The sequence below is a fragment of the Anoplopoma fimbria genome, chromosome 22 (assembly GCF_027596085.1).
Source record: "Anoplopoma fimbria isolate UVic2021 breed Golden Eagle Sablefish chromosome 22, Afim_UVic_2022, whole genome shotgun sequence".
Lineage (NCBI taxonomy): Eukaryota > Metazoa > Chordata > Actinopteri > Perciformes > Anoplopomatidae > Anoplopoma > Anoplopoma fimbria.
The window spans coordinates 3,160,925-3,176,867 of NC_072470.1; the positions used below are offsets into that span (position 1 = coordinate 3,160,925).

The following is a 15,943-nucleotide window of genomic DNA, read 5'->3' on the forward strand; positions in this document are numbered from 1 at the left end:
GATTGTAGAAGAACCACAAAAAGAGCCACATCTTCTCCAACAGCAGCTGAAACGGACCAGTTTTTAACGCCACAGTAAGAGTTTTGTCTTCTTTACCCTTTTTACATGTTTAAAACTTTAGAAGACAAGTCAAAACTGAACTGAATACATCAATAAACGAGTGTCAAAGTGGATATTTTACTTTTAATTGCTGATGTTTCTTTTGCAGGTCGTGAGGAGCTCTGGTGTTAAACTGACAAATCCCCTCAGTGTTGCTCTTTTTTGAGACTTGGGGATGAGACTTAGCCAATAAAGACATATTTTCATCAAGTGCAAAGAGATAATCTAAGTGTTTTGGGTACAATAAAGCATTTTAGGACTTTTTCAGATGGTGGGAGGGAACATTTTTGTGTAATTCTTTGGGAATAAGATTAAGAATCAGGAGATTAGCCCCATTCCTGATAATTTTTTAGGTTTGAGTAAGGAGACTTAAATATGTGTGATTATTATCTGATGTCCACTCCATTACCTCCAGCTGTTAATACAGTTTATCATATATTTTAATTACTGACTAAAGTCTTAATACAACCTTTAAATCACAAATCTACCTAACTTTGTCTCCGTCCTAAAACTAAAAGCATTTCTCTAAACTGTGAGCACAAAACACTGAAGAGTCTTCATCATCTTTAAGCCTTCCTCCTGACACCTAAACTCTCTCCTTCCTCTCAACGCAGCTCCTCCTGCGTGCCATTGAAAGCTAAGAAGATTTGGTAGCTCCGCAGCAACCAGCCAGCCGGTGAGGGAGGAACCGGCTTCCGGTGGCCAGAGGCAGGCGGCTCACTTGCCTGGGATTAAGTGGGATCGGGGGAGATTACAGCCCTCTCTCTCTCCCTCTCGCTCCCTGCAGCTCGATGAAAGTGTAGTGCTCCGTCCAGTCTCCTGGGAATATTTCCCCACCATATAAACACCTTTTCCTGCAAGTGTTGTTGCTGAAACCTGCAGGAGCTGCAGGATAAAAGCTTGTGGCATCCTCAAGGATTCAGATTGAAAGGTAAGATGCTTTTTTGAAAAGGGAAGGGCTTGAAGGAAGGCCACAGGGATCATCCCCTCCTACTTTATTAGTAGCCTCTTGAGGAGCTCCTCCTGTTTTATTTATTGCTTTAGCAGTTTTTACTTAAATACATCACATGTCTTTCCAATATGACTGTGATGGTCTATTTAGAGTCATGATTAAGGATATAGATCACCCTAATTTGTCTGTCAGTGTCTTTTATTATTGTAAAATTGACCTAATGTTTGTTAGAATTACATCCCAGCTGAGTTATTAACTAAAAAAAGAACACTTTTAATTAATACTGGTCTTTGCTTTCCTGTAATGGTTCACCAGCCAGAGATTAGGGTCTGCACATCTCTGTGTTGACACCAGCGTTGCTCTTACGAGCAGCTGTCAAGTGTGCCATTAACCCCTGACCCTCGTTCACACTAACCTCTAATGTGGCTGTGACTTCAACTCAATACCTGACCTCATCGTCTCTCTACATGTTAGTTGGTTTTGGTAAATAAAAAATAAAGAATATACTGTATTATTTGCTCATTTTACAGCCATATCTTGTAGAGGTTTTCATTATTTTGTTTTATATTGTTTGTACAGCGTGCACACAAAAAAGTTACGTTTTCTTCAATTACATTACCACAAACACAAAGAACTTGGGAGATTTGGAAGAAACAGGGTAACATACATAATTATTGTCGTCATCAATTTATCTGCTGATTATTCTTTTATATATATACTGTATTTTTCCCCCACTATTTCTGCTCGAATAATGATAACAATTAATCGAAGTAAAAATAAATGACGGTGTTTGTTGTGTTTCCTTCACTTTTCCAGGTTTTTCTCGGCCCTTGTAAGCATTCAGCGGTTGGTTGGGGTCAAAGGTCGGGGGTCCAGTGACCATGAGGCAGGCGGTGGAGGCTCAGGTGTTGAACCCCCACTGTGAACTTGGAGAACACGGTCAGTAGGAGACATTTTATTACGTTAATATGCCAGCTCTTATATTCACACTCTTAATAATCCACTGGTGTGCTTCAGGCCTGCGTCAGATCTTGAGTGATGTTATCCAGGAGGTAAGGCGGTCGGTGAATCAGGACATCGACGGAGCAGAGATCCTCCACAGTCTGCTGAACGCATCCTGGCTGCAGTCGCTGCTCAAGGTCTGAAAAACAAACTTATTCTAGTGACTGTTTTCATGTTTCAAATCCGTCCGCCTTCAAACTTCTTAAATACTCACTGAAACATACTGTACCTGCTTTTGTTGTTTAAGTTGTAATCATTTGATAACACTGTCTTCAGGTTTATGAGTGTCTTCAAAGGTACCTGAGAGATTCTCCAGCACCAGCTCTGGACTACGCTTCAGGACTTTCACTTCAGGTTACATTTAAGATTATGTATTAATTATAATTTGTTGCTCGTATTAATTTCGTTAAAGTCTCTTTTTTATGATGGATATGTGTTTTTTTGTTGTTGTGTAGTTGCTGATCGACATCAGAGGGTTGCAGAGTGGCTCTGAAGAGGCCAAAGAGCTCTACAGCCTCCTGAGACAGCCGCACCTGCAGGTAAAAAGTATTAAGATAAGATAATCCTTTATTAGTCCTGCAGCGGGGAAATGTATAGCAATATAACTTTATTTCTGTATCATCTACAGGCAGGGTTCCTGTCAGCATTATACTTTGCTAAATTGACAAAATGATAAGTCAGACTTATAGATGAGACAAAAACAAATGCAATCAAAGCTACGTTGTTAATTTTACTACCAGCGCAGCAGATTTAAAAAAAATAAAACCCTGTTTGATCTTCATGTTTTGCAGGCTCTTCTCTCAGCTCATGATACGGTGGCCCAGAGGGACTATGAGCCGGTGCTGCCACCGATGCCAGACGACCTGCCGGACGACGAGGAGGCCACCAGGATCGTCTGCCTGGTCAAGAACAAACAGCCACTGGTGAGCTACACAGCTAGAATCCCTCTCAGTAATCATTTTAAATATATAAAAATATAAAAACAAACATTTCAGAAGAGCTTTGATGGAGTCCATGTATATGGTTGGATGCAGAAGACTCAAAGGGTTTTTGCACATAAAACCAGAATGTAATGTTTTGTGCCTAATAAATCAAGCAGCTGACTACATCCAACAGAGACCAGATTGAATTTTATAATCTCTCATTTCAGTAATTGTCTGTTAATGCTACAGATCTCCTAACAGCAGAAACCACTGAAAAATAAGGATTTTTTAAGAAAAACAAAATAGTTTGGAGACATCTGTCTCTCATTTATAATCAAAGTACTTATATGTTAGTCTTTTGGGTCTTTTATTGTGCAGCTCTTTAAAGAGAAAAGTATTGATATTATTGTGAGAATGATAAGAGATGATCAATGAAGCTTCAGTCCTACTTCCCCTCTGCCTTTGAGTGATCATTTTGTCTCACAGCTCCGCGACCACCAGAGAGTCGGGCTGCTCAGTGCATCCTCCTCTGGTCCGAGGAGCTCCAGAGGGAGGATCCGCAGTCACTGGGACACCCTGAGGCGTCTGACCCAGCAGAGGCTCCTCCGAGGCCACAGTCCTGCTGCGGGGAGCCTGAACCCGTTGTGGTGTAGCGTTCGCCGAGGCAGCTACCCGCAGAGTGAACCACTGTGTCACTCAGCATCAGCTCGGCCGTTTCCTCCGACTCGCTATAAGCCGATGAGTAACTGTCAGACGTGCTGTAGCAAACCGGTGAGCCGGTGTAGAGTTTGTTACTCCGACCTGCTCTGGGAGCAAAGCCTGAACCGCTCAGCGCCGTCGGTCTACAGCTCGGTAATGATTGGTAAGGAAAAGACCCATCATCTGCCATCCGTCTTCCTCCATCATTCATCACACCTACCCGTGGGTTTTCATGGATTAATAATGTCTGTTCTTTTCATTGGAGACAACATCATGGAAGAGCTGGACAGTGGAGATGAAGATGAAGCAGGAGAGTCCAGAAACGCCCAGTCACCGCTTCCCTCAGGCCGGCGGTGGACCATGTCTCCCCGTGTCTCGCCGTCCCTTACTACTCTACCGACTACCTCCACTCAGGTCTTCCCCCAAGGCTTAGAAGCCAAAGCCCTCGCATCCACACCGCTCCCCCGAGCCCCATGCGTCCTCGCCGCGCAGTAGATTTACCCCCCGTGGAGCTCGCCAAGCAGGAGAGTCTGGACGAGCTGAGGACGTCGGTCCAGCTGGCCGCCTGCTCCATGGAGAGCAGCACCAAAGACATCAAGCTCCTCGGGGAGAAGATGGCGGCGGCGACTGAGCGCATGTCAGAGACGGTCCAGGACAACTCCCAGGCCTTGGCCCTCCTCACTCAGGTGGTGGACCGGCTGCAGACGCTCCTCGTCTCCACCAAGACTGAAATCCACCGCCCGAAACCTGCTGAGCAAGACGGCAAACCCAAGAAAACTCCAAAGCCATCGCTGACGCATCAATCCGGATGTTCCTTCCCCTCACTTCCGTCCTCCTCCTCCAGCTCCCTCTGCAGCTCCCTGGACGCCACCTCCACCTCTCATGGGACCAGCTGTCTCTCTGTTTCCTGCCGTGGCTCCCCCCACACGTCCATGAAAACCAAGAACACCCCGTCGCCGCAGAAGAAGCACGCCGAGCTTCAATCGCCCAAGCGCCTTCTAACCAACGGACTGCTGGATGAGTCCAAGAAGACATCACACACTGCGAAGGGAGGTCGCTCAAACCAGCGGAAGAAGAGGAGGAGGAAGGCGACATGAGAAGCAGAAGAGTGTCCAAAGAGTGGACTTCTTGGGTCCTTTCAAGCCGTCTCCTCAGAGAAGCTGATCTGCAAGCGAACATGGTGGTAGCTGACATTTATAACGTCCTTTTTGTTGCATTTCTCAACATCTTCTTCCGTCGTCTCGTGGATCATTTCATCCTGGAGACCCTCATTTCAGCACCTTCATCAGCGTTCATTTGTGTCGTTGTTACTTTGTCATGAATTAAACCCTTTACAATCTCATCCTCAGGTCTTTACGTCCTGTCATGACTCCATCTGTGTGCTTCAGTTTGACCTTCACTCCACTTTACAGCAGCTTTTATTTATTCTCTGTTTTCATCTTTTCTGTTCCAGGGAGCGACTATAAAGAGGAATGAGAACACAGGAGAGATCTTTATTGCTCGGGTGATTCATGGAGGGCTGGCTGATCGAAGTGGTGAGCCTTTTGTCTCGAGTATAATGTCCTTAATCTACTGTACATCCCAGCTTTGTATAGTTAAATAGAGTTTGAAATGTATTTATGATATGTTGGTGATATGATAAGGTAGAAACTGAGAGAGTACTGCCCTTAAAAACCTTTCTTTGGTTTTATTTAGCTGTACATTTTTCTGTTGGTTTAAAAATATATAAAGTAACCACTTTTTGTAGACTTCGGAGATATTCAGACACTAAAAGAGTCAGTTTAAAGGTAACTATGTTAGAGGAAATGTGAACTTGACAGCGTTCCTTTAATTCAACTTTTATTTTTATTAATGTGTTTGTGTGTGTGTTTAGGTCTACTCCATGCAGGTGACAGGATCATAGAGGTGAATGGTTTTCCTGTGGACGGGTTGGAACCTGAACAAGTCATCCAAGTTGTGGTACGTCATTTTTCCAGGCTACTAAAAATATTAAAGAAGTGTCCTGTCTGGTGATATCAATTTTCTGATAAGTCTATGAGCCATTAATATCTGCTAATGAATCCATCTTGTTCCTTTACAACCAATCAGCAAGCGAGGTCGCAGGGCACCATCATGTTCAAGGTCATTCCCATCACAGAGAGGCCGGTCCACAACCAGACGATGGTAAATCCTCCTCCATGCAAACATTAAAACACCAACATCTCCTCACATTAACTGAACTCCTCTGTGGTCAGCTCTACGTGAGGGTCATGGTGGACTATAGCCCCCAGCAGGACACGGCCATCCCCTGCGCCGACGCCGGTATGAACTTCAGGAAAGGCGACGTCCTGGAGATCGTGGACCAGACGGATGCCCTCTGGTGGCAGGCCAAGAAACTGCCCAGCAACACGGCCTGTGCCGGCCTCATCCCCTCGGCCAGCCTGCTGAGACGGTAAAGAGAGTCCACTGGTTCTGTCAACGTGTTTCTCTTATTTATTGAGATAACATGAATTTAATATAAATGCTTGTCAGGTTGTCTACTACAGTAATTCACTTCTGCATTGCTGCTAAACAATATACTTTTTATTTTAAGGTGCTTTACTTTGAAAAATATTTCCTACAATCACTCATTTATTTAATTCAACAGAAGCTAAACTTCTCAAATATTAAATGTTGCCTAAACACAAGCAGTTGTACAGTAACTTTTGATTTAAATCAGGAGTTACAGTATATAATCAATGAGTTTCTCACTTAATTCTCTAATTTTGATAAGCAATAAATTGTTTGATTAATGAATCAAGTAGAAATGTACAACTTTTTTTTTTGTTTTAGTTTTTTTAATGATTGTGAATTGAGTATATTTGTATATTTTCCACTGTTGATCAGACAAACACTTAATTATGCTTTTTTTCATACTATTTTCTGACATTTCGTAGATTAATAGACTCGTTCAGCAGCAGCAATGTGACTTAAAAGATGATGATTAATATTTATAAAGTTGTAGTTTCTATTTTGTGTGCGTGTTGTAACAGGAAGCAGAAGGAGTTCTGGTGGTCTCAGCCTTATCATCCACACGCCTGCATGAAGACCTGTGAGTTCACATAAACATTCTTTGACTCAAAAGTCGTAACTTTTTCAGAAATGGCAGCTTCTCTACAACCTGGTTTCACATTTGAGTTTTGTTTTGTTTCACCCCGCGCATACTGCAGTGAGCACTGTAGAGGAAGGTAAGCAGATTAAATATCATGTAGTTTAACATTTAGCTTTAAAAATAACTGATTTATATGTTTTACGGATTTAATCCTCCATTTTTCACCCACAGAGGAAGACATGATGACCATCGATGATAAATGTGTCGAAGCAGGTAAAGCTCCATGTAATCTTTTATGTGCAAACTTGTTGTACCACCTTTTTTGCTGTCTTTGGTTTCTTGTGATTAATTCCCCTCCTGTGTTGTTTCATTTCTGTCAGACGAGGAGGCATTTGAATCTGGTAGGTAAGTCTTTGTTGATTTCATCTGGTTCAGACTCTGTGTTCAGTGTCACTCCGTCTCCCGTCGTTCATCTGAAACATTTCTTATTGTTTCTTTTCCAAATTCTCCGGCTGTCTGATTGGGAAATGTCAGACGAGCTCAAAGAAGGTGAGAAAACCTCAGTTGTGCTTTCAAACTTGGTCCATTGCATTACGGGAATTGTAGGATAGACTTTTATTGTCATGAAAACACTGTTCAGAAGGTTTTGCTGTTATTAAGAATATTTTCTTGATTTGCTTTCATATGTTCCACTCTGCTTCTCTTCCACCAGAGGAGGATGACTTCTGCAGCAAACCTGAAGGGATCTACTTAGGTAGATCTGAAATCTCTGCACATTTATATATCAGTTATGTTTCTTATCAGAGTTTACATGAGTGCTACACACATCATGTACCATTTCTCAAACATTACCTTTTGTTTTGTCTCTCAGCTGGCTTCAGGCGCAGCATCCGTCTGTGTCGGCGGCGCTCTCACAGCATCACCCGGCCGTCCTGCCATACCCGCTGCCCCAGCAGCTGCTCCAGCTCCCTCATCAGCCCCTACGAGGATGTGGTGCGCTACCAGCGTCACCCGCAGGACGCACACCGCCTCATCGCCCTCTTAGGTAGAGTTTAGCGGTCTCATTTAATTCTTACTAAAAGTGTTTATACATAAAAAATCATTTCATTTATCAAATTCAGTGGGATTCAATTAATTATTAGAAGTTTTCCTCTTTTTCTCAGGTCCGTCCGGTGTTGGCGTGAACGAACTTCGGAGGCGCTTGATCGAGATGAACCCCAACATCTTTCAGGGAGCCGTGCCTCGTACGTATAAATCATTCATCATCATCTTCATCAACTAAATGATGTGAATAACTTTGTGTGATTATCTTTTGTTGGCTGTTAAGAGAAACAGTAACATATTTTCCTTCACCAGATACCACAAGGGCACCCAAAGGATACGAGGAGTCTGGCAGAGAATATCACTTCACCAGCAGAGAAGTCTTTGACCACATGATGTACAACAACAGGTACAACCTTCTCTGCTGTGAATCCATGAATAATGAATGTAGTTGGGACTCTGACACACTGAACACAATATGTTCATGCTCCTTTACTGAATATAACAACTTATTTATGAGCTGTTTTTTTCTTATTCATTCTGTCTGCAACACAACAATGGAAGCTTTGAATGAAGGTCATAATTTCAAAATAAGAGTCATGGAGGTATAGATAAACTCTGCTGATAGTACACAAGCTATAAAAAGAGATTTGCATGTATCATAACTATTAAAAGCTCTCCCTATATTTATTAAATGTATTCAGGAATTCATGTTTAAGCATAAAGTACTAGTAAATCCTTTGTTTGAGTAAATAAACGATGATGTCGTGCAGGTTTCTGGATTACGGGGAGTACAAAGGGAATCTGTACGGCACCAGCATTGAGTCTGTGAGGGAAGTTTTAAACAGCGGAAAGATCTGCGTCATGGACATCGATCCAAACGTAAGAGCAGCAGTGACATTATCGTCCTCTTCAAAATACCACTAACTAGTAGTTTTTGTGCTTTCAATAACTTCGATAAAATGCTGCACACACAGGCTTTATGTTGAATGTGTCATTTCTCCATTTAGGCCATTCAGGCTGTGAGGACCCACGAGCTGAAGGCTTACATCGTCTACGTGAAGCCACCGTCACAGGAGCGCCTCAAGGAGACACGACGGGACTCGTACATCACCACCAACTACTACATCAACCGACCGTTCAAGGTAAACTCCCCCCGGGCCAGATTCTATTATATTCTTCTGGTCTAAGCAATTTTCTTTTTGATTTAAAGTTATAAAGGGCACATTGTTAAGACAAGCTTGACACCAACATATTTATTTTAGTTTTGTTACTTCTGATTTTTCATGTTATGATGGTCTTTAAAACATTAAAATCAAAGTGACTCGAGAGAAAAAAACTCTAATAGCCTACAAGTACATTTCTGAGTTGTTTAACAGCGTAAATCCAACTTTATTGAATTTTCAAATCAATATAAAACAGTTCAGAATAAAATAAAAAGGAGTGGGATAAAGAAAAAGGGATTTGGTCATCTATTAGAAATCATCAGTTTTGACTTTTGTTTCCTCCAACAGGATGAAGACTTCCAGGAGATGGAAGAAGCCGCCCGGAAGATCGAGTCTCACTTCTGCCAGTTCTTTGACAACGTGATCATCAACGATGAGCTGCAGGACTCCTGCGTCCAGCTGCTGACCGCGATGAGGAAGGCGCAGGACGAGCCGCAGTGGGTCCCTGCCAGCTGGATACGACCCACGACCACGTAAGAGAGGACGAAGGTGGAGGCGTAGGGGACAAGAGAAATGTGATCCTCTATTATCATGGCAGCAATTATTTTCATTTTCATTTTACAGATTCCTCACTGTGAAATCTTAACATGTAAATCAATTTTCATGTTTTATGGGGGTAGGGCATGAAAGAAATCTTAATATTTTAATTTAGTCTTGTTGTTACTTGGTTTGAAACTTGGTTCTTGAAATTATTATTATTATTATTATTATTATTATTATTATTATTATTATTATTATTATTATTATTATTATATATCTTTCTTGCCCTGCTCCCTTTTCTTTTACACAGGCCTGCAGTAAAAAAACATGAAATGTTTCCAATTGATGTTTACAAGCTAGAAAACAAAGTGGTTTCTTGTTATATGTTTTGTTTTTCATGCTGAATTTGTGTGATTTTTTTTTTTTTTCTATAGCCTAAAATATTTTTTTTTGCATGCCAAAAAAAGAAGATTCACTAACCAAAAACCCCAAAACCTGTTTGGCACAGAAATTACGCTTTGTGTCCTTATTTCATAAAAAAAATGTGATAAAATGCAAATGTGCAAGCAAAGCATTGATAATTTAATATTTGTACTTGTTTGTAACATCAATAAACCACTTCTGATAGCTGATGTATTCATTAATTTACCTAGTTTATTCATCTGTTGGTTGCTTTGTATGGGAGCTTTTATTTTGAAGATACAGGAAGTCGTGAGTCCTGCGCTTAAATGCATCCGGGTAAAACCTCTCCGCTCGCAGAACGTAAACAAAGTATTTAAACTACTTTTTTGCCTTTATTTACTTCCAAATGTTATGATATTCAACCAAAGCATTGATTATTTTAGCGTTTTACGTGTTTATTACATTATTTAACCACTTTATGATAGTTAATTACTCTTTAATTTCCGAAGTTTACTCTTCTGTTGCTTCGTATAATGCGAGCTTTTATTTTTTACGATACAGGAAGTCGTGTGTCCTACGCTTAAAGGCATCCGGGTAAAACCTTTCCGTTCGCAGAGGATAAACAAAGTAAATCATCATAATAAGACCTAAATGAGTTATTCACTTTTGAACAGTTGTTGTCGTTTAAATACACTTATAAACTAAAGAACATTTCACTGAAGTGATATTTAAAGGTGCATTTGTAGGAGAAATAACAGTATGGATGCAGGAGGCTCAAAGGTAACGTTAACTTCTATTTAATATATAAATTATAATAAGTTGCATTTTAAATCTGGTATCAATTTATGTTTTTCTTTCCTAGAAAATGCGATCCAGGGAGCTCCCACCTCTTCCACAGGTAACTAGCTAGATAAGTCATTTAACTCCAGGTGTTATAAGCCTAACCTCATTTACTTACAGTGTTAAATTAATGGCATCCATTACAACCTCCTACCTATTGCAAGTAACCTTTAATGTAATATACTGCTTAGCTTAAACCCAAACAACTGCATGTATGATTATAAAATACATTTTTAAAAATAGTTTGCATTAAATATTTGGTAGTTTTACCTAATAAAAGTCAGAATAGACTAAACTGAAGAATATGCTGATTTGCAATTGATTAAACTACTACTATTTCTGCAAGGATTAGATTTTGCATTCACTATGTTTCTCTCTTTTACATGAGTGCAAATCAATTATATTGAGAGTCAAGACAAATCAAGCTTTTCACTTTTTTTTCTTTTGTCATTTTGAAGCTTGATTAACTGATTAGAAATTTATTTTTGTTATTTGCAGCTTTAAAATACGTAATAAAGGCAACAAAAACACATTTGTGACAAATGCACATACCCTAACTTTATCTAGCCAGACAGGTATTTGGAAACTCAAGATGACAAACCTTTGATATTTGTGAAAGTTTGTAGATTTGCACAAAATAGAGCAACATGTGTTTTAAAATAACTCGATTTCGTAGTCGGTGAATGCAAACCTCTGTGTGGACTGATTCAAATCATGTCTCACCTAAAGTAATATGACACTCTATACCTTAATTGTTACCTATCAAACCCTGAAATGTAATTAAAAGGGTCCTTAGAAGTTGTCTGAGCACATGTAGGGACAATAAAGCAGAGTAAACACTGTTGGTGTTTAAGACAACCATTGTAAGAAAGATGAAACCAGACACCACAGACGGACGCTCTTCCTGGACGTTTGCCTAACAAACACTCAAGAGTTAGAAAAGGTTTGCCTCGTCTGACCTCTGCCTGGGTAATCCCCAGTCCTGGCGGATGAATGAACACAGATTTAGCTGAGGATTTAACAGGATGTTGTGTGAAGCTGCTCTCCACTCTTTCTTGATTCTTGGGTGGAATGGCCAGAAAGTTGACGGTAAGGTCTCGTCTTATCTGACTGAACGCTGTGACTGAGATTTTATGAAAATGGCTCACACACTGTTTCTGTACATTTTAAAAGAAACTCTTCCTTTGTATCTGGGCTTGTTGTGTCTGAGGGGAGAGATAAGATAAGATAAGATAAGATAATCCTTTATTAGTCCCGCAGCGGGGAAATTTGTTAATGCGGTTATACTCCGTTTGATTGGACCTTCTCAATCCAATTTTACGGACTGCTAAGTGTCAGAGTCTTTAAGGTCATGTTGTATAGGTTTATCTAAGAGGGGATTTATTCCTGATTTCTTTTCTTTTTTTATTCTTTTGAAACAATAATAATAATATTCTTGTATACTGTACTTTAGTTCCAAACTTCAATGACCTGAGATTGTTATTTTTTAATTAGTAAAACCATCCATCCATTTCTGCTGTTTGATCCAGGTCATGGTTAATTATTGATTAATGATATTATGAAGAATTATTGTTATAAACTGCTGGGTGGCACTGACAGAAGTCCTATCATTCCTACTGGTTTTTATAAAGAAGTTTAATACTTTGGTGCCTTAAAAAAGTCTTAAATATAATTTAGATAAGATATATTTGTTAGATAAAGGTTATTTGAAACTGAAATAAACAAACACAAAGAACAAAACCTCACTCATGCTTCTCTTTTTGTCTCTTAGCGAGGACAACGAGCACTTCCCTCAATGTCGAGGTAGGTAACTGTGTTTTTCTACTGTGACATAATGTCTTAATCTACAGAATTACCCTGAACAGTCAAACCAAACTACTTCTTGTCTTTTTTTTTGGGACGTCTGGAAACATGAAGTCAAGACACAGCTGGTAAGTCAGAATGAGACGAATTAATGTCATGTTTTTACTCTTACTCTTTATTTAATTTAACTTTATTTATTCATCACCTTTAACAGGAGAAGTACCAGCACTGAAACAAAAGAAGAAGAAGGTGAGAAAGGAGACGAATGGAGTCGATGACCTGAGCGGTACGTAACTGCTGCCGTGGAGTAATTTCAGTTGTACTACTCGCAGAAAGTTTCTTCATTCCTTCTTCTGTTTCCTGTTTAGATCATGGGATGGAAATGGGAGGCCTGGGCAGCCGGAGGGAATCTGAGATCGGAGAGCAACTTACCCTTGAAACCACATCGGACGCACCTCCTCAGAGGAGGAGGAAGAAAAAGAAAGCACCCACTATAGGTAGAGACTGAGGACGTAGGTTGGTCTGTTAATGCTGCCTTGTAGTTCTACTAACTCAATTTTGAAGGCTTTCAACCATCAGAAGAAAATTAATTTCCCTTTAACAAAGTGTCCTTAAAAAGTGTCACTATGGCCGATCTGTTCATCGTCGGTAACTTGTGTTTAACTACGACCAACCCAGATGTTCATCGAGACGTTTACAGATGTTTGAATTCATGGTTTTTAGATCTGGACGATGACCAGGCCGACCTGGTGAACGGAGATGCAGCGGATCAGACCACTGATGGAGAAGAAGTGGTCAAAAAAACAAAAAAGAGAAAGTAAGAAAATAACAGTTACTGGAGTTATAACTCATCATATGTTGTTATGTGAACAGGTTTTATAAAAAAGTCAAACATCTGGAGTTGACTGGAGAGAAAAGTAACTCATATATGGTACAATTTTCTCTTTGGCCTTTATTCTTGTAATTTCAGGAAGTCAAGAGTCATTGAGACGCAGCTTCCCAATGAGTTGGACGTAGAAGAGGACGACATCATCACCGACACGCCTCCTCCGATCCCCCAACATGCCCTGTTCTCGGCCCCGCTGGGTCAGAGCCAGCCAGTGGGCAAAGTCTTTGTGGAGAGGAACAGTGAGTAACGACAGAAGAAGAAGAAGAAGAATTGGTCGAGCCTGTTGAAAAGATAAAAATGGTAATTCTCATGTGTTCACGTGCAGAGCGTTTCCAGGCTGCTGAGCGCTCAGACTGGAGGAAGACCAGCGACCAGATGGATAACATGACAGATCTCCAACACATTCAGCCACTCTGGACCACCAGAGACGTCTCTCTCAGAGTTCACGGAGGCTTCAGGTGATGGAAGGTGTTTCGTACAAGGCTAGATATATTTTAGCATCTGATCCTCCCTAAATGTCTCTCCTCTCCTTTTGTTCGTGGTGCAGGGTGTTTGGTCTGTATTGCCACGGCTTCCTGGCGGGCTACGCCATGTGGAACGTGGTGGTGGTGTACATGTTGGCCGGGCAGCACCTCACCGCTCTGTCCAACCTGCTGGAGCAGTACCACAGCCTGGCCTACCCGGCCCAGTCCCTGCTCTACATGCTGCTCGCCATCAGCACGGTGGCTGCCTTCGACAGGTAGAAGCTCCAAAGCAAGCTGATTGGTTAACCTAAGAACAGCAAAAAAATAATCATACAAGTTGCAACCACTTGTTATGTAAAAGCTTGTATTTGGAAAAATGATGGATACAAATATATTGTGGAAATTTTGACTAGACACATATGTAAAAACCAGACTCTAAGTCTTAATTATTTAATTAATGATAAAAGTCCACGTTGCATGTGGAATTGATGGAAATCTACATGCAAACAAATCTGTGTTTTAATGTAAATAAAAAATGATAAGGTATGAACAGATATTCAGCTGAAGTAGTTAAACTTTTGTATATTTTCAGAGTGAACTTGGCCAAAAGCTCCATGGCTCTGCATGAGTTCATCACACTGAACCCGGTCGCTCTCGCCTCATTCTGTGAGTTCTCACTATTTATTATCACCACGGTAATTTCATCATGGTGTGTTTGATGTCACTTCACTAGCTTTGTTCATTTTTCTCGTCCAGTGTATTTCTCAGCGTTGGTCCTCTCTCTGAGCCAGCAGATGACCAGCGATCGAATCAACCTGTACCCAGCCCTCAACACTACATTATGGTGAGCTCGCTGGATATTTTATGTTTCTATCTTATTATGGATATGATGCATGACAGTCTTCCCTTTTCTCCTCCAGGCCACCAGGGTTGGAGCACCAGATTCTGCACCCATGGGTGACAGTCAACCTGGTGGTGGCTCTGCTGGTGGGGCTGGCCTGGATCTTCATGGCCACCCGACCAGAAACAGACTATACTCAGGGTGAGGGAGAATAGTCTGTGTTAAATACTTCAAATCCACCTTAAACATTTTTCCAAAGCAATCTATAATTGTATTATCTTGTTCTTTCTCTTCAGAGTATCTGGAAACCATGAAGATTGAACCTCTCAAGCCAGAGGACAAATCAGAAATGACTGCCTGAGGAAAAAAAATAATCCTTACATCTTCTCTGACACATACTGTACAGCTTTAATGTCATTTTGCACATATTTTTGCACTGGCTTTTGGCAGTGAACTCTGAATGTGTTATTTATATTATTTTTGTATTTTTGACATGTGAATGTGCTCGTCTCTTTATAAATATTTATCCAATAAATCCAACAATATGTCTTTATTACATTCTAAAGGATATAGGTGCTTATGCATAACACATTTTTATATAAATATATGGGAATGTGATCTTATCATACTTAATAGTATATTTATATCTCCTATAGTTTGATAAGTTCATTCTACAGGTACATACAGGCCCTCCACTTGGCACTTATTGTATTCATATTAGTTTGTTGCACTTATTGTATTCATATTAGTTTGTTGCACTTATTGTATTCGTATTAGTTTGTTGCACTTATTGTATTCGTATTAGTTTGTTTCTGCACTGAACTTTTGCTCTGGTTTATGCTCTTAGGTGCTTGTTTAAGAAAGGAGATGCACTTATGACTTCTGGTGACTAGTAGTTCTCTCGAATACCTATGTTGAATACACTTATTGTAAGTCTCTTTGGATAAAAGCATCTGCTAAATGACTGTAACATATCGTACACAGTGATAAAATAAGATAATCCTTTATTATTTACTAACTTTCAGGATTACAGCAGCATAGATGTAGTGCAAACAAGGTACATAGTAGAAAAAAAACAAATATTTTAAATAAGTAAGTAAGAAAAATAAAAAATCCACAATAACTAAAAAAAACTAAACATAAATACAGATATAATTATAGTTATAGTATTGTTACTTAAATATGTATTACCCCTATAAATCTTAATTAAAT

At 40.2% G+C, this 15,943-nt stretch overlaps 2 protein-coding genes across 3 annotated transcripts; both read left to right on the forward strand.

The window, feature by feature from the left end:
- The first annotated feature begins 1,932 nt into the window (after window positions 1-1,932).
- mpp4b (MAGUK p55 scaffold protein 4b) lies at window positions 1,933-9,658 on the forward strand. Its single transcript, XM_054624179.1, has 21 exons — window positions 1,933-1,990; window positions 2,069-2,190; window positions 2,330-2,407; window positions 2,509-2,592; window positions 2,845-2,976; window positions 5,129-5,210; window positions 5,549-5,634; window positions 5,764-5,838; window positions 5,910-6,106; window positions 6,687-6,745; window positions 6,864-6,881; window positions 6,977-7,018; window positions 7,126-7,146; window positions 7,280-7,294; window positions 7,458-7,499; window positions 7,617-7,790; window positions 7,909-7,989; window positions 8,102-8,195; window positions 8,560-8,668; window positions 8,797-8,931; window positions 9,301-9,658. Exons 1-21 carry the CDS (start codon window positions 1,933-1,935, stop codon window positions 9,487-9,489), a joined length of 1,893 nt encoding a protein of 630 aa, XP_054480154.1. The 3' UTR covers window positions 9,490-9,658.
- Window positions 9,659-10,236: 578 nt separating this feature from the next.
- Window positions 10,237-15,266, forward strand: LOC129111841 (transmembrane protein 237A-like). Of its 2 annotated transcripts, XM_054623970.1 has the most exons (16): window positions 10,237-10,254; window positions 10,456-10,521; window positions 10,641-10,674; window positions 10,757-10,792; window positions 12,506-12,537; window positions 12,652-12,665; window positions 12,752-12,823; window positions 12,906-13,034; window positions 13,261-13,354; window positions 13,508-13,665; window positions 13,752-13,884; window positions 13,974-14,165; window positions 14,483-14,556; window positions 14,647-14,734; window positions 14,811-14,932; window positions 15,028-15,266. In XM_054623970.1, the coding sequence occupies exons 3-16, from the start codon at window positions 10,654-10,656 to the stop codon at window positions 15,090-15,092; spliced, it is 1,230 nt and encodes a 409-aa protein (XP_054479945.1). In that variant the 5' UTR covers window positions 10,237-10,254; window positions 10,456-10,521; window positions 10,641-10,653; the 3' UTR covers window positions 15,093-15,266. The 2 variants fall into 2 exon arrangements, with proteins under 2 accessions (XP_054479945.1, XP_054479944.1); XM_054623969.1 differs by lacking the exon at window positions 10,237-10,254 and having other exon boundaries at window positions 10,456-10,674.
- The last annotated feature ends 677 nt before the right edge of the window (window positions 15,267-15,943 follow it).